General features: G+C 46.2%; 1 protein-coding gene across 13 annotated transcripts in view; it reads right to left on the bottom strand.

Annotated features, from left to right (window-relative positions):
- The window catches only part of ASAP2 (ArfGAP with SH3 domain, ankyrin repeat and PH domain 2), a 156,728-nt gene that overhangs the window by 46,691 nt on the left and 91,827 nt on the right, over nucleotides 1-18,210 (bottom strand). For all 13 annotated transcript variants that reach the window (XM_067703726.1, XM_067703714.1, XM_067703725.1 and 10 more), the window contains 4 exons: nucleotides 17,735-17,864; nucleotides 13,662-13,747; nucleotides 7,525-7,600; nucleotides 7,166-7,252 (listed from right to left, as the gene is read on the bottom strand). In XM_067703726.1, the coding sequence (XP_067559827.1) occupies nucleotides 7,166-7,252; nucleotides 7,525-7,600; nucleotides 13,662-13,747; nucleotides 17,735-17,864 (379 nt within the window). The remainder of the gene's footprint in view (nucleotides 1-7,165; nucleotides 7,253-7,524; nucleotides 7,601-13,661; nucleotides 13,748-17,734; nucleotides 17,865-18,210) is intronic.

An 18,210-nucleotide genomic window follows, 5' to 3' on the forward strand; every position in this document is an offset into this window, starting at 1 on the left:
CTATTTCTTTTGTCGTCTGTACTTAGATGTCACATCTAAGAAGTCATTGCCTAATCTAAGGTCATGAAGATTTACATCTATGTTTTCTTCTAAGTTTTATTTTTTTAGATTTTTAATTAATTAATTAATTAATTAATTTTTGGCTGTGTTGGGTCTTCGTTTCTGTGCAAGGGCTTTCTCTAGTTGCGGCGAGCGGGGGCCACTCTTCATCGCGGTGCGCGGGCCTCTCACTGTCGCGGCCTCTCTTGTTGCGGAGCACAGGCTCCAGACGCGCAGGCTCAGTAGTTGTGGCTCACGGGCCCAGTTGCTCCGCGGCACATGGGATCTTCCCAGACCAGGGCTCGAACCCGTGTCCCCTGCATTGGCAGGCAGATTCTCAACCACTGCGCCACCAGGGAAGCCCTCTTCTAAGTTTTATAGTTTTAGCTCTTACATTTAGGTCTTTGACCCATCTTGAATTAATTTTTTATTATGGTGTGAGGTAGGGGTCTAAATGCATTCTTTTGCTTTGGCTATCCAACTGTCCCAGCATCATTTACTGAAAAGACGGTTCTTTCCTCATTGAATTGTCTTAACACCTTTGTTGAAAATCAACTGACCATAAATGTAAGGGTTCAATTCTATTTCATTGATCTATATGCTCATTCTCACGCCAGTGCCACACCATCTTGATTATTATAGCTTTGTGGAAAGTTCTGAAATCAGAAAGAATGAGTCCTCCAACTTTGTTCTTCTTTTTCAAGATTGCTTTGGCTCTTCTGGGTCCCTTGCATTTCTGTACGAATTTTAAAATCAGCCTGTCCATTTCTGCAAATAGGCAGCTAGGATTTTATTTTGATGGGGATCACACTGAATCTGTACATCAGTTTGGGAAGTATTGCCAACCTAACAATATTAAGTTTTCCAATCCATGAACATGGCCTGTCTAGCACTGACTTTTTAAACTCTGAAATATATATGGGATAACTCAGCAAAAAAATTAGAAAACAAAAAACCTTCATCTGAGAAATCAATAGTGTGCTCAAGTATTCCATTACTGAACTGACAACAGACCCTGAACAAGCAGACCCCCTAACAGGACAAATGTCCTTTTCCACAGGGAGGTCATGCCTCTAAACAACTAGGGCAAACAGCTCATTCATCGGATAAGGATGGTCCCAGTTTCTACATTCTCTCAAAGGGGCAGTATATACTAGCACTAGACATTAGAGCAAACCCAGCTTTAAACATCACTGGAAATGTATGCAGCGGAGGGGAAATGGAGAAATACTGTTCACCTATCTGAATCTCTGTGAAAGACTAAAAATGAACCTGTCAAAAGACTAAATGTCACAACCAAGAAATACGTGTATTGATTTGGGGAGAAAAAAAAATCCTGCACAAAATAAGTGATGAAACCACGTGGCAACACTGCTAAAAGTGTTCATGCCAAGCGTATTAATCAGAACTCTTCACAGGTCTTATGAACAGGATAAAGGACATTCTTCTTTTCAACAGAGTCAGACCCTATGCCAGAGGTTAGGAATGAAATCACTTGTTTTATTCTTTAGACAAGGCATTTCTTGAATCAATTTTAAAATGCAAGCAAATCTGAAACTATGAAATTTAAAATTTGTAAGGAATATAATCTGTGTAACATAAAATTGAACCTGCTTTAGAACTAATTATTTCAGCATCTTCCAGGTGACTTCTACGTGACCCAACAAAAATAGCCTTTCTTCACCTGTTTATACAAGTGTTTCATACAACACTTGATCAAGGGAAAGGGTGACAAATGAAGTCGGCCCTTTCACATACTGAGATTTCAACTGAATGGAATACAGTTCAAGGGAAAAGAGCCTCTCTTTCTGAGGAGAGCCATCATCTAACAATACAGCAGGCAACTGGCCGGGGCATCCACGTTGCCCAGATTCTTGGAGACTCTCCCACGTATTCTGCGCTTCTCCAGGACAGCCAAGGACTCCCTAAGACTCGACTGAGTGAGCCTCCACGTGGAGGCTGTTATATGTCTGAAGCACATAAGTAGGCATTTTATGGACCTTCAGAAAGCTCTAATAAAACTCTATCAGTATCCACAAATCCTCTGTTCTATGACATCCAGACAAGTTCTCAGATCCCAGGCACTGCCCATGATCTTAAGTTTTGTGTGGCCTTATGAAGTGTTAGCCACTGGGTCCTGCTGAAGCAGAAACCGCCCAGATGAGCGGTAGACTCAATATCTGAAATCTTCAGGAACAGGGCGTGGGGCCGGGGAAGGGCGATACTGCATACTTTATATACACATATATGCGCGCGCACACACACACGTCTACTCATAACATCAGAAGTATCCCCGAGCTCCCTAAGACTCTAGAACATCACACACACTTTTTCAATTCACCTGTCCACCTCTCAGAAAGTCTGTGTTCGGTCAATTCTCGTGATGAACAGATTGCCGAGGAGTCACCTCACGAAGCTTAAAGTTTCTCTGCCAAGGGAGGGCTGTGATGTCCAATCGCTGCCCATTTTCCCAAGGCGTGTCAGGTGTGTCCACGGACGTGTGTGTGTGTGTGTGTGTGTGTGTGTGTGTATGCACCGGGAACTGGGGGCTCTGCTAAGCAAGCACTAAGCTGTGGTCAAAGAACAGTGTTCTAACATCTCTTACCACCTATTCCCCATTATTTCTGGGTAGCTTTTTTTTTTTTTTGGCCACATTGCATGGCTTGAGGGATCTAAGTTCCCCAACCGTGGGCCCCGGCAGTGAAAGTGCCAAGTCCTAACCACTGGACCACCAGGGAAGCCCCTCTGGGTAGCTTTTTAAAAGATTCTGACACAAGCTATTAAAGTCACATAATATAGCTGACAGAGAACAGACCAGGGCTCAAACCCTGGCCCCCAAACTCCAGCAGATGCATTTCTCCTCTCAGACTCGAGTTGTAAATGCAGGCTAATACTACCTGCCCAGCCATGCTGTTGTACTAAGGACTGATTACTGGTCACGCTTATCACGTGCCTGGAAACACCTGAGAAGTGAAGCAAGCAGAAGACGCCATGACAACAGAGAGCAGGGGAGAGGACAGGGGGAGTGATGATGAAGGCTTGGGAATGGGAGAGTGGGGCAGTTGGGGGCACCTGACAGGCCGGGGTCGGGAGCAAGGGCATCAGCCTAGACTGGAGTGTGAGTCAGAGTGCGGAGGGGGCAAAGGTCGGGGCCAGAGTCACGGAGACAAGGTGCCAGATGACCAGCCAACGGAGGAGGGTCAAGTGGGCAGAAGGACCCCTCAGAGATACCACCACCGCCACCCACCACTGTTCAACTACCAAGGCCGGGGGAAGGAATCGGGTCTTTTCTGTTCACTCCTGTCTCGTCGGCATCAGGAGCCCAGCATTTGTGGAATGAATGAACGAACCAGTATCCGTTTATCAAGACAATGTGTAAGTGCTTTACAGAACTTGTCCCTTAGATCTCATAACAGCTCTCGCGTAGGCAACATCACTCCTGTTTTACAGGTGAAGCGACCGAGGCGTGGAGAAGTCAAGTAACTTGCTCGAGGCCACCCTGGCAGGAAGTGGAAGACCTAGGGTTCAAACGGTACGTGCTGCTGGACAGCCGGCTACCAGGCGAGCTTTCTGTCCTGGTCAGAAGCTGGCCCACCTGTCTCACCTGCTGGGCCTCTCCTAACTCTGAATCATCCTCCAAACCCTCCTTCCTGACACACACCTGCCCACCCCACACTGGGGTGACACCTTCCTTGGAGGTGACCTCCAGTAGAGCTCTCATCACACTGCGCTCAACTCCTTTTCTGTCCCCACCCCAGACTGTGAGCCCTTTAAGAGGGAAGAACCGTATCTAGCCTACTCCGGTGTGTGTCTGTGCAGCTCCTGCTTAGAGTAACTGCTGAGGAAATGGCAGTCGAATGTGCCAAGTCTTGCCTGGAGTCAGCACTCAAGGCCAGCTCTAGGCTACCCAGCAGGCTGGCAGGACGAGTGGGAAGTGGACACCTAGCCAGAGGGTACTGATTAAGGCCAGATTTGAGCATGATTAAGATATGCAACCCCAGACCAAAAGGCCGGAGTTGGAAGAAAATCATGGCTGTCATGGACCTCTGCTCCTTGGACAGCACATACTATTCGACCACATCCTACCAGACAGGGACACTTTAAAAACTGGCACGAAGAGAGATCTCCAAAGTGGAAAAATCACTGTGGTTTCAGCGCTTAGACCTACCAAGACCATCCCCCCGAACCTGAGTCCTCCCCAGCACAGCACACGTCTGGGTTCTCAACAAATAGCAGAGAATCCTCCAGCACCGCAGCGGGGCCTATCCCAGCAGAACGCAGCTGAAATGGACATTTGTGGGATGGGGAAGGCGGGAGAAGGTAAGGCACACAGGGAGGAAGTTCATGCAAAGATTGGCAGTGTTGAAGAGTTTTAACTTTGTAGAAGGGGTATTTTCCAAATGTTAAAACATGATGCATATATAGGTGTTCACTGTACAGTTTTTCAACTTCTAAGTCTGAACAGTTTCATAATAAAATAATGGAAAAGTCAAACTGTAGCATCCTATTTACAGGGAACAGAAATATCAGGAACAGAATAGGAATGCCGGTGGTTTCGAGGTGTGGGGGTGCTGGGATTGTGACGGCACAGTCTTTTCTCCAAAGTACAGCCACGGGTGACACAGAAGCAGCCCAAAGCCCCTGTAGGTGACGGCCATGTCCTCCACTTAGACCAAACGATTGACGCTTAAGCTTCACAGGAAGGAACTAGGAGAGGTTAGGTAGGTTGGTAGGTTAACTCCTACCAACCATCACTGCAGTCTCCTTGGGGCACGTTACCTAATTTTTATGAACTATAATTATGTAGAATTAGAATTTTTATAACACTGAAAAAAATCCATCAATACCTTCATTTTTCTGCCTCACAGAAGAGAATCCAAAAACAACGGATGAGAGCTAAAAAACAATAACGCCCAAATGTTCGATTCTTGTAATTGGAGGGACCCCAATTATAAAAATTATTTTAAAATAGAAAAAAATTTAACGTATCCGTATTTGCTTATTACTTGCAATTGCGTTCACAGACTGTCCAATTTAGGGAATACCATCATCAAAAAGCAACGCAGAATGTGATACACAGAAAAGACAAGACATTCACAGCCAGGAGATTGGTGGGTTCGATCTTTGGGCATAAAGCCAGAGGAGAGCAGTAAAGAAGGTCCATTTGACCCCGCTGTGCATCTGGGGCAGAACGGCTGGTCAACAAAAAACACGGAAACAACAAACTGTCAAAGACGTCTGGTCTGTGCTGGTACATCTGTTACACTTTTCTGCAGAGCTGTAAATAACCGGCTTTCTGACAACAGCCAGTTTCCCCAAACCTCGTCCTCCTGCACAGCCAAAGCAAACATGGCCCTTGCTCTGTGCCCAGAGGCCTCCTGGACTCCACCACCTGCTCTCCTGTATTTCAAACCCGAGCTTTGCTTCACAGGTTGGATCCTCCTTTTCGGATCCTTCTTGCTCCCAACCATTCCCACCAGCTCTCCAGTGCTCGACGGCACCCTGGCTCCTGTTACAATCAGGCCACTGTATTCTCCATACTCCAAGTTCTTGTTTTCTTTTTCTGTTTATATTCCACGTTTAGGAATATCAAAGTGTCAGGACCTAGATTCTCTAGACGGGGAGGAAGTCACCATGCTGTGGGTAATTTCCAGCACTCTATGGGGCCTCAGTGGGCCAGTCTCTCACTTAGCTGACCCCTGTTTACCAAGAACCGATGAAATGAGCAATATGGTGCTATGACGTGACGGCCAGATGGGCACAGGAGGCAGGAGGGCAGCCTCAGTCTGCTCGAGGTCCAGCTGGAGGAAAAGCACCTGTGCGCTTGAGCACATGGCCATCCAGCCCCCAAAGATATATGCTGCCACTGAAAAAAACTCTCTCAAACAAAATGTGCGATACAGATCACTGCGGGGGCGGAGGGCAGAGGCAGCCCTCCAGAGGGAGGGATTAAGGTACATCAGAAGGACAGGCAGAATTCAGCGACGCAGCGGAAGTGGGGGGAGGTGAGCAGCTTCACTTTCACAATGGAGTGACACCAAAGGCTAAACTGTAAACTTGGAAAATTTCCATTTCGCTAACATTTATGCGTTCAAATTCTTTAGCTTTAATAAAGCCCACAGCTACTGAAAGAAGAAAAGTAAAAATAAAAAATGCTACTAGCTATTAGTATATACACGGAGGAAATATCTATTTTTTGAAGTTCATGAAAAAAGCATGCAAAGTTCTATAATTTATTAAAATACTGAACTACTTACTCTCCTAGACTTCGGTCACAAAAGGTAAATGCATTTGGGAGAAAAACAACAATATTCAGTTATAGTACAAGAACTTAAGACAAAATAGAGCATGCCAAACTGCCAACAGGGAACTTTATGCTCTGGTAAGTAGTTTAATAGAGGTATTGATCTAAAATCTACTAGCTATACACGTAAACACACTCCTTTATTGACAAGGAAGTGGATTTATGTTAAATTTCACATTATAATACCCACACTGTAGCAAACATATGCAATTACCTCAAAATTTACTTTTTAATGGTTTTCTAACAAGACCCCCAAATACACATCATCACTGCGAATGTGCTGGCCCGCAGAGAAGTGATTGTGTGAAAGAGATGACGCGAGAAAACGAAAGTTTCTGCCCATCAGAAAGCAGCCCCAAGAAAATCAAGCTCCTCCCATTTTACGGAACATAATCTCCAGGCTGGAAGATTCAGATGGTCACCAGTCACCCGCTGATGCCACACGGGCAAAGTCCATGTATATCTGTGGGCAGGGAAACCACAGAGCTCCAGGGAGAGAACCAACGGCATGAATAGCGAGTGTCTATGTGACGGAGACCCTAAGAGCTACTCATCCAGCAACGGACGGAGCAGAAGAGGTTTAAATACTGCCATTAAGGCCATGCCTACGGTAATGCTTCCCCATGAAATAAGCATATTTTTAAAAAGATGGTTTTATAAAACCAACTTAAAGAACAAACTACGTGTTTGCATGTTGCCCGATACAGCCCCACAGTGAACTGAGCACCCAGAGACCTGGATCTCACCTCCTCAGTCCCAAAGCCCCCGAGACTGAGGGATGAAAACATAAAATAGCAATCTTTCAAAATTAAATCCCCTCACCTCTTTCTGTTCAACCTGTAATGCTGACTTCAAAATATCTCGAAGCTGTATCAACTGCCTTCTCTCTTCATCCTGGGCCTGTTTGATCTTTAAAAAACAAAACAAAGCAGAGAAAAGTACGGCTGAGGTACAGTGAGATGGTGCAGTTCGCGGGGCATTTCTCCATAAATGCAACCTTCTCCCAACCAAGACCGAGGACGGATTGGGAACCCCATTCTCCACACTCCGCGTGCGCTCCAGGGCTGTCACTTTCTAGGTGGCACAGCACGCAGACACGAAAGCACGGAAGCAACATTTAAATCCAAGTGTTTGTTGCATAAAAACCCTTTCAACACTCACGTGGGAGGGAAACTACTTACTGTGTGAAGATCCGTTGAAAGTGTTTCAATGGAAGGTTTGAGGCTTTCAACTGCTTTCAGTCCATCCTGGAAAAAACTAGGAGGAAAAAAAACAAGAAACATAGATTGTGTTTCATAAAAGAGAAAGCAATTTTGTTAGATGGAGAAAAAACTTCTTTAAAGGAAATGGCTGAGATCACTGTGTAATTCCTGGGGGAAAAGACTAGGACCCAAACCTTGAAATATTAGGCAAACCAAGAATAAAGTGACACTCAAAACTAATATTAGGCAAACCAAGAATAAAGTAACACTCAAAGCTAAGAAAAAAGGCACTGCAGTAAGCCTCGTATTTGTGATTTTTCTTGACCCATATAAAATGAGCCCTAAATTTTCAGTTTATAACGGGAAACAGGACTCTACTGACAAATGGCAGCAAAGGCTTCGGTTCAGGAACGGAAAAGTCTGAGGCCAGGAAAGCATGGGGTGAACACGGAGTAAGACGCTAAAATATTTTCCTTGACAGGCAACAACTAAGTGGAAAAGAGAAAGAATGCAAGAAAAAAGCAAGCGAGCTGAGCCTGAAGCACGTGAGTGGCCACGCCCCGTGGGCAGAGCAGGGAGATGTGGTTGGAGACCTTGAGATCGGATATCAAAAGGAACTTTATATTTTTAACGCTCAGAACCCAGTGCTTGTGAAGTCACCTTTAACCAGTGATTCAGGAAGTACAGCAGAGGCTGGACGAGTTTTTCTGCAGCAACAGCAGGCTGACGTGCAGCACACTGCCTCTGAACCCTTTTGAGAGGAAGAAGAGGCTTCCCAGGGAGCTCAGGAGAGAGTTCAAAACCTGTAAGGAGGCCTAAAATGCCCGTGGGCTTGGCCCCTAACTATGTCTCCAGGCTTCCACCCACACCGTTTGCCCCTTTATTCACGTCTCTCTATTCCTCTACTGAGCCAAGTCCTCCCTGCCTCAGGCCCTTCGCACTTGCTGTTTCCTTCCTCTAGAGAGTTCTCCCTGCAGCCTACCTTCTGTTTCTCCTGGTTCATTCCCACTCACTCTTCAAGTTTTAAGTTAGATACGGCCTCACCCTTGAGGTATGCCACAACCCCCATCCCTTCAAAGAGGTCTCCTTGCCAGATTCTCTCAGAGCATTCTGTCTCTGGCTTCAAAACACTCACCACAACTGCCATTACGTGTTCGCTGGTGTAATTGTTTAAAATAAAATTCCCCCATTAGATCTGAAGTTCCGGGAGGTTGAGGACACAGTATCCACAAAACCTGACACATTTCAGGCACACAATATTTGTTGAATGAAGAAATTAATGAGGAAAGGAAGGAGAATTTCTAACTTCTGCCAGTTTACTGGGTACCAAGGAGACTATCTTCAAAAAGTGATCTGGGGTTCACGTGTTTATTTCTTTTAAACTCAGCAATGGTCCTGTGGGAATTTCCCATATCAAGTATGCAATTAGCAGGAGGGGTTGTAAAAACAATGCTGCATGACACTTAATACAATAATTCCAAGGAGGAAGGAAGAGGAAAGCTTACACACAGGATGTGGGTTTCGAACCACTACTAGCTAGTTATTAGGAATCAGAGGCTGGGCTATTAGAATTTCTTACCTTAAAAATCTTCAGATATATGCATAATTTTAACTTTACATTCTCATTCCTGTATTTTGCCTAATTCATTTTTTTCTAAATGTAAAATACGCTTCTGGTGTAGCAACTGTGTCCGTGTTACAATGACTTTTCCACATGGTCTGTTTCCACTGATAGGGCAGAAATGCCATGCCATATACGTCTCTGTGTTTCCACTCTGAGCACAATGGCCGACACAGAGCAGCAATTTTAAATTGAAAAGGAAACTGGGAAGAATAAACACAAGAATGAGAAACTGAGCTTTTTCCTCTTGTCATGAACTCATTCGGTTCTTATGTTCTGTTTCAGCTCTATTTTTTTTTGTATAACTATTTTATTAATCAATTCAAATTCTTATAAAATAGGCGGGGTTGGGAGAGAGGGGGAGAGAGAGAGAGAGAAGCTGAACACACACTAGTTCAGGGAGTAGGAAAATTATCACAGGAGATCAGCACAGAAACGGTCCTGCTCTCGGGGAAAGGGAGCGGGTGCACGGCTCCAGAACCTCTGTGCCTGGCAACTGTCCCCACAGTGAGAGCACCTCGCAGTGGAGTCAGGGGCTCGGAGAGGTGTTTCTCATCACAGACGTTGTTTCCATCATGACACTGCACAGTGTCACACTTGGAATAACGATACAGTTTTATTCATCTTGTAAAAGCAAAGCCAATCTCGACCGTCTACCTAGAAAACCTCCTCCCTCTGATTTTCAAAACTCCTATCTTTCTGTACCGTCCGTACTGAGGCATGTTTGGATACTTTCTCTGGCCTTAGGGAAAGCTTCAGAAAAAGGGGCCCCTTTGCTGACTGCTGTCACTGCAACGTTCCTAAGTACAAACCCCCAGACATTTTTTTTAGCTTGAGCCTGTTAACACTTTCCCAAGCTTCAGTCAAAACAACATTTACCATTGGTATTACCAAATGTCGACTTTCGTTTTTATCTAACGTTTTCTAGCCTACCTGATCAAATTCGCCAGCCTTTAAAATACACCCACTGAGATCCAACCTTCAGGCGCCCACAAGTGGGGCGGACTCTCCCTTCTCCAGCCTTCACAACTGCAGCCTCATGGCCGGCAGCCTCTGCCCTCCCCCGCCCCCCACTGGAGTGTGCTTGTCCAGGGCACCGGACTGGGTCTCGTTGCATCTGCAACCCAAGTTCATCAAGCCGCAACTGGTCACAGTGGTTCTCAGCAGGTATCTGCACAGAGAACAAGTCACTTCAACGCTCATCACTACCGTTTAGAACATGACCATTTTTGTTTACTTCTGTTTTAAAGACTGCCCTATTTCTAGGTTCACACTAGAGAAAAGGATCCTCAATCTTTAGCAGCAAAGGCTAGTAAGACACGTTTTCCAGGCTCTTCTAGGAACTAGAGATGCTAAGTCTTTCCTTAAATGAAATAAAAGACAAAGAACATACTCTTCGAGAATGCTTCCAGAGAAAAGCAAAAAGGAGTAAAAAGCAAAGTAATGTCTAAGCAGTTCTAAGGGTGAGCGCCTGAACATGGCTCCACAGAATCTAGTTTCCACCAAGAGGCCTCTTGGTACCTGCAGAGACCAGCAGCTTCAGCTGAGCAGGCTGCCTCTGCCCGCCGGGCACAGCTGTGCTCCCCGGTGAGCAGAGGAGACCGGGAATGTTCAATGGGGACACGAAGGAACTGCCCGGAGGATAGAGACACGTGTGGCCACGGGCTCCTCTGTCCAATGGCTGAGTCACTCAGGCTCCACATTTTACGCCCCAAAATATGCATTTGAAAAGTCAAAGCCTTCCAAATGTTTTAAAGAGCGTGCAGTATGTATGTACACGTACACACACACACACACACACACACACACACACACACACACACACACTCATCCAGAAAGGAAGTAATGGAAGAGTCATCATTTTTAAAGATTACTGAGCTCATGCCCATAAAAGGCCAATTGGTTCAATCTTCCACAAGTGGTCTGTTGCTACCCAACTGATTAGTTTGGGCAAAATAAAGAAAAAAAAGGAAATCCCAGAATAACTTCTTTTTAAAAATAAAGTATCAGCAAGGAAACAACACACTTCCTAACCAGCCTCACATAAGGTTAGGAGGGTAAGACTGAAGAAGTAATTTATATGTTAATCACACAGGATTTTGAGCCTCTGTAAAACAATTCATCTTAAAAACGCTACAAATTAGGGGTCTTTCTATTTTCTAAGCTCCACGCTTGGAGCTCTTTTGTTAACCCAGGTTGAATCACACAGCACACCTTCCTTTGCTGTTGGACCTCCACTGCTTTAGAAATGCAGTGTCGCCAGAGACGTAGTAAGAATTCCAAAGCACAGCTCCATCCGATTCAGTGCAATTCACCACCACAAATCATTCCAGGTAAACGCGCTAAAGGTTAAAAAATAAATGTCATGGAGGACATCCTTAAAGAGCACACAGGTCACTGGGAGACAACGTGAAAGGTGCCGTCAGGGGAATGTGCAGAGAGCACAGTGGTAACAAGAAGGAAGGGAAGTGTTCAGGTAAGCGGGAGAGCTGATGACTTCTAGGCAGCCAGGTACACCTGAGCTGGGCCTCGTGGAGGAACAGAGGCTGGGGAAGGCACAGGGGGCATCAGCGTGGGGCACAGCCCATTAAGGGGAAAAGCAAGTGGATGCGTGTGGCAGTAACACCCTCAAAGATGTCCCCGCCACTCCGCACCCCTCCCTGTACTGTCGCAGTCTGCGCCCAGGCGCTGCGGCTCCGAGCGCCCTCGGACGCAACCTGCAGGCCCTAAGTGGTCGCATACCCGCTCGTCCCTATCTGGGTCCTTCTCAACACACACAGTTACCTGCTGGAACAGAAACGGAATGGAAGGAGCTACCTTGGCGTCCCCAGCCAGCACACCCTCTTCTCTTCACACTGCTGCCTCTGCACAGCCACAGCCAGGCCCCGAATCTCTGTCACATACCTGCCCGTTCGCTTGTGGTCTCCCCACCCCACCTGAAGGTCCATGCAGGTAGGAGGCTGGTTTCCTTCATGCTGCACCACCTGGCACGCAGTAGGAGCTCAAGCACTACCTGCTGAATGAATCCTCTGCTTGAAACTTTGAGAGCTTCCCATTACGTCTGGGATAAGAATCGGACGCCGTTAACTGGACCTCCAAGCCATCCCCACCCCAGGCTTTCCTAGGCAGCGTCATTTCCTTCACTATGCTTAGGTCACACTGGCCTTCCTACTGCCTCAAGACCTTGACTTTGTCTGGAATGTTCTTCCCCCGTTCCTTACCTGCTGGCTCCCAATCACCCTTCAGACCTCAGAATACATGTCCCTCAAAGAGGCCTGCAGCGAATTCAAGAAGAATTTGAACACCCACTGTGGGCCAGGTACTGTGTTCTGGCTTCTGGAACACACAGCAAGGAACGAAAAAAGACACAGAAAAAAGACACAACATCTCTGCCCTCAACCTTAATCTGAATTATATTCTTCTATTCTACTCTATTCCTTCTTAGACTCCCGTACTTCAGAACACTTTGTTAAATGTGCAGTTAGAAGTGTGTTTGCCTAAGTCCAACTCCCTGACCTGATCCAGCAGGAGCTGTGCCTGTACAGGAGCTGTGCCTGTACATTACTCTGCCTCCAGCGGCTCAGACGGTGCCCGAGGCATGGCACACACTCAACAAAGGCAGTGAATGAGCCCACGGCCTGTTTACATCAGTGACGGGTGGGGGTTGTGGGGGGTCAGGGAGGAGAAGCAGGATGAGGACAGGGGAAGACAACAACGAGGCCAGGAGGCGAGGCCCGGGTTGTGAAGGGCTGACGGACACGGTGAAGTTGAGCACACGAGCGGCTCCCAGACCTGCAAGGTCCTCCTCCGCTTCCACACACAGCCTCCTCTGCTCAGTACTGTCATTTGTTTTATATGATAAGTAATACATGAAAGTATTCTTTTAATTTAAGACACTGCATTAACACCATCTCATTTCTCTTTTAACAAACAAAGAACATCCGAGAATCAAACTAGTTTGCCACTTTACGAAAAAAGCAAAAATAAGTATATTTGATAATGTAGATTTTTACATTACTTTTAGTTTTTGAGATATAGAACTCAAACCATAAAATCCACCCTTTTAAAGTGTACAGTTCAGTGGTTTTTAGTATATTTATTCACAAAGTTGCATAATCATCAGCCCTATCTAATTCCAGGATATTTTCGTGACCCCAAAAAGAGACCCTGTGCCCGCTGGCAGTAACTCCCCCCTGCCCCCTTGCCTCAAGCCCTGGCAGTCACCAATCTGCTTTCCGCCTCTGTGGACCTGCCTATTCCCGACCTTTCAAATAAATGGAACCATCCAGTATGTGGTCTTTTATTTCTGGCTTCTTTCACTTTACACGTTTTCAAGGTTCATCGGTGTTGTAGCCTGCATCACTGTTTCACTCCTTTTACTACAGAGTTTTAAATAAGTGTTTACTTTCCTCGACACAATACTACAGATCTCCCAGAAGTTGCCATAAAGAAAGAAACATCTGAAATACCATCATAACAAAGAAAAAGAACTTACTTGCATTGGGCATGAAAATATTTGATCAGATTCTGAAGTAAATCCACTCCCTTTTTAATCTTAATTTCATTGACCTTCAGCAGATACTGTTAAAAAACAAAACAAAACAGGAAATGTCACAGATAGAAGCAGAACATGAGCTGAACGTGAGCCTCTGAGGACAGATCCCCTCTTCTACTTCTCTGACATCTTGTACGATGCGAAGGGCTCATGGTAGGTGCTCAATGCCATAACTAAATGTTTCTTTCAGTTTGGTGCCACATGGATTATCTCACATACAAGTAAGAAATGCTTAACTTTCAGTGCCAAGAACTTCCAGTAATAAAACATTCTGTCTTAACCAGCTAGGAGAAATTTTTGCCCTAGTCGTGTGGGAGAACGACAGTGCGAATGAAGGGGAGTCTACCCATCTCAAACACTGCTGTCCACATACTCTGTCCCAGGTCCCTTTCTTTAGGCAGGTCATCGTTTAAACACTAACTGCTAGTCTTCTGTAGTTGAGACTTTGTCTCCATGTCTCTAATACTAAAACACTTTCCTGACACTTTTTAAAAAACATCGTGATTGTTTAAAAAAAAAAAGAATTTTAAATTCAAATAAATTAAAGCCATTTTTAACTTGGAGACGTCATTAACAACCACTAAGACATCAGAAAGCCCCAGGGATCTACAAAACAAGCATCCGGAAATACACTTGTTCTTTGCTAAAAGTTTATACAACAAAGACTCCATAAATTCCCTGTCCCTTCCACTGCTGAAATAGGGTGTCAACAACTCTGAGAATGCGTTGCCTCTAAGACCGAATGCCCCCGAAAGAGCTGCTGACCCCTGCTGACCACAGGCATCTCAGCTGTAACCTGGGAAACTTGCGTTCAAGTGTCCTCCCAGGTCAGCCGGCAGCCCAGCTGGAAGAGGGAAGCTGAAACGGTAACTACGTCAACTGCCACTGCCTTTTGCCTTTACGTCCTCATCTCCCTCCTTTCTGATAACTTATTCTCTGTTAATTAATTAAGATGTCTGGCAATGTTATCAAAATGGTTAAATGGTTAATAAGATGCTTGGCCATGCGTCAAACGATAAAATGCACGTACCCTTTGACCCAGAAATTCTACTTACGGGAACTTATTCTGAGAAGATAATCATAAAAGTTTACAAAGATGAATAGAAAAGAAAGTTCGTTGCAGACTTGTTTGTTAAAGTGAAAAGTGGCAACAACCTAAATGTAATGAATGGAGAATTAAAGTGTGGTACATCCACAGAGAGAAGGGCTATGTAGCCATTAAGCCAATAAGGCAGAGACTTCCTGACATGGAAAGATGTCCGTAGCACACTAGTGAGTGAAAATAATCAGGTTACAAAGCAGCAGTGGAGAATGATCCTGTTTATACAAATTGTCTGTATGTACGTATAACAGGGATATCTGAAAGATGTTTAGCTAAATGTCAAAGCGGTAATCTTCTGGTAAGTAAAATCTGTGGTGATTTTTAATTTCTTTTATATATATACACATATATACATACACACACACATATACTGGCCAATTTTTTAAAGCACTTATTTTTATAATCATAAAAAAGCGAGAGCGGATCTCTCATACGTTCTCAATTCACGGAAGCTCTGTATTATCTATCTGGCATACTGACTGTCTTTATAAGATTCATTTTGAAGAAAAAGTTCCACAGCTTTAAAACAAACACCTGGAAGTCACTTTTCCACATTAGATCCCACGCAACTAAAACTTTAAACACCTAAACAACATCAAACGTTTACAAAACTTGAGAACTTCAGTTTGAGGAAATGGTTGAACAATTTTTAAATGATTTTAACTGCAGCAATCTGTTCACTCTGCGGGGTTGGGTTCTCAGGGACTGCTTTTCGGACGCTCTTTCCTTCCAGCCCAGGTGTGTCTGGTCAGTGTGCACAGGCTTCATCAGATGTGTGCTCCTCTGTAAACTCCAACCTCAGTGCCCGGTCAGCCCACCTCCGCTTCTGTGCCTGCAAAGAGTGCCAGACCCCACCAACCGCAGGGACCCCGTGATGCTCGGCACAGACTGGGGCCCGACGGCCACTTGGGGACCCGCCCAACAGATGACTCACGTGTGTGACTTAGAGACGTCGGGTAGATAGCGTTTTTCCAATAAAATAACCTATGTGACCAGTCCACACAACCCATTCACCCAGACGAGGAAAAGAGCCCAGTGCTGAGTGCGTGTCCCAGAAAGCAATGACAGAGCTGAGGATGGAACCCGCACCCTCACCTCGAGGGTATGACACTAACGCTGGCTGAGTCTCTCAGTCACTAAACATACTTTAACAAGCAGCCCTGCAGAGTTTACGTCAATAGCTTTCCTCCTCACTAGGCAAAAAGAAAGCTCATCCTGAACTCACACACACACCCTTCCCAAATCTACTCCCTGTGAAACACCACTACTTAATTTTACCCCGAGTCAATAAGAGCAATACCGTGTCTGTGTAACACACAGCGGTTTCTTCGTCCCTGTCTCTATTGCCCGGGATGATCTCTCCAACACTGTGTGAAACGGGTCGGGCAGGTATTATATGTGATGTCTGTTTATAAAACAGCACGTGTATAAAAGCATCCACTCTCCTATCTACAATAACACTCTGAGCTTAGTTAACTTTCTAAAAAGTCACGTAATGGGGCTTCCCTGGTGGCGCAGTGGTTGAGAGTCCGCCTGCCGATGCAGGGGACGCGGGTTCGTGCCCCGGTCCGGGAAGATCCCACATGCCGCGGAGCGGCTAGGCCCGTGAGCCGTGGCCGCTGAGCCTGCGCGTCAGGAGCCTGTGCTCCGCAACGGGAGAGGCCACAACAGTGAGAGGCCCGCGTACCGCAAAAAAAAAAAAAAAAAAGTCACATAATGAAAAACAAAGCAGCAAAGGAGGGACAGAGGAACAAAAAAGACATAAGAAACAAAAAAGTAAAAGAGCAGATATAAACCCAACCACATCAACAGCAACATCATGTGAATGACTAAACAACCCCATCAGAAGGCAGAGACTGTCAGACTGGATAAAAAAACATGATCCAAATATAGATTGTCTACAGGAAACACACTGTAGATCCAAAGATACACATAAGTTGAAAGTAAAAGGCTGGAGAGAGAAATCCCATGCAAATAGAAACCAAAAGAGAGCCGGAGTGGCTGTACTAATACCAGACAGATATCCCCGATCCCTGGGACTGATTCCCCTCTGCTGACCACTTAAGAGTTTGCTCTGGGAATAGAAACGCATTTTAATATACTCCTAAGGTGTGCATCTAAAAAGACTAGGCTCCTACTGTAATTAACAAATTAACAAACGTTCTAAAATCAAAAAGTGCCTTTTGATGAGCTCTGCTGTGGGCTGCTTACAGGGAATCGAGAGCTGGCTGAACCTAGTTTCAACACCTGTCACAAGTATCACCCCTGCATTGTGGACACTCAAAACGTAAGTCTGCCTGGCTACAGGAGGGAACACAAATGCCACCACGCTCACGCTTCACTGCCACCGCCCGGAGGAGCGAACCCTCAGGCCGAGGGGTAAACTGTTTCCACAAACAGACCCCCAAGCAAGGTATAAAAAAGGCTGGAAGCAAAGGCCTGCACGATTGGTCTTCGATATTTTCCACCCCTGAGCCTCCAGCAGAGAAATGTTCTGAACGTCAGTCCTGCCATTCTCCCCTCCCCGAGGGGAGGACTTGGGCCGCCGGTGGAGCAGGACAGAGGACCTCCCTAGGGTGCCTGGGCCTCTGGCCTTGGGGAACGCCCCCACCCGAGCAGGCGGAGCCTGGGGGCGCGCACTTGCAGAGGCTCTCACACTCATAGAGGGGACCACGGCTGGGGCCTCACTGCCCCGCCCCCGGCACCTCCTTAAGAACACCACAGCGGGGGCGAGTGTGCGCGTGTGGAGACAGAAAGAACCCGCTTTCAAGTGAGTCGCTCCTTCAGAAAGGCTGGAGCTGGGCTAGTCTAGCCCGACCCTCCAGGAGCCCCAGGCCCCCTGAACGACAGAAACTGGGCGGCAGGGTCCAGCAGTGCACCTGGCACTGCCTGAAGCGCCTGGCGGACGTACCTCGCACATCTGCAGCTGGAAGAACCGCCGCTCCTTCTCCATCTCCTCTGCGATCTCAGCCCCGCTGATCTCCGTGCGGATCATCCCGTGCAGCTTGGCATGCTCCTTCTTCTCCTTTTCTATCTTGGTTCTACGTGTGGAAAAGGTGAGACTCAATCAAGACACCTCCAGACTGGAGAGCGCCCCGCTGTGACCCCGACACCCACCCTGGACACAAATGCTCGCCGAGCCTTTCCAGAACAGGACGGCCTCGAACTCATTGGAAAGGAAAAAGCGTTTCGTCATAAACATGTCAACCTTGGCCCTTTCTGTTGAGTATCGACCCAAGAAATGCTTCCAGAGCAACTCGACTAGGACAGTGCCCATCATCACAGAAGAAAACAAGTGACCTTTCCCGTTTTTAAGCTTCGTTCCCCTTTCCACGTCTCTCTCATGCTCGCCTGTGCTCGAGTCCAGTGTGTGGGTCAGGGTACCAG

This window comes from Pseudorca crassidens, chromosome 14 (assembly GCF_039906515.1).
Source record: "Pseudorca crassidens isolate mPseCra1 chromosome 14, mPseCra1.hap1, whole genome shotgun sequence".
Lineage (NCBI taxonomy): Eukaryota > Metazoa > Chordata > Mammalia > Artiodactyla > Delphinidae > Pseudorca > Pseudorca crassidens.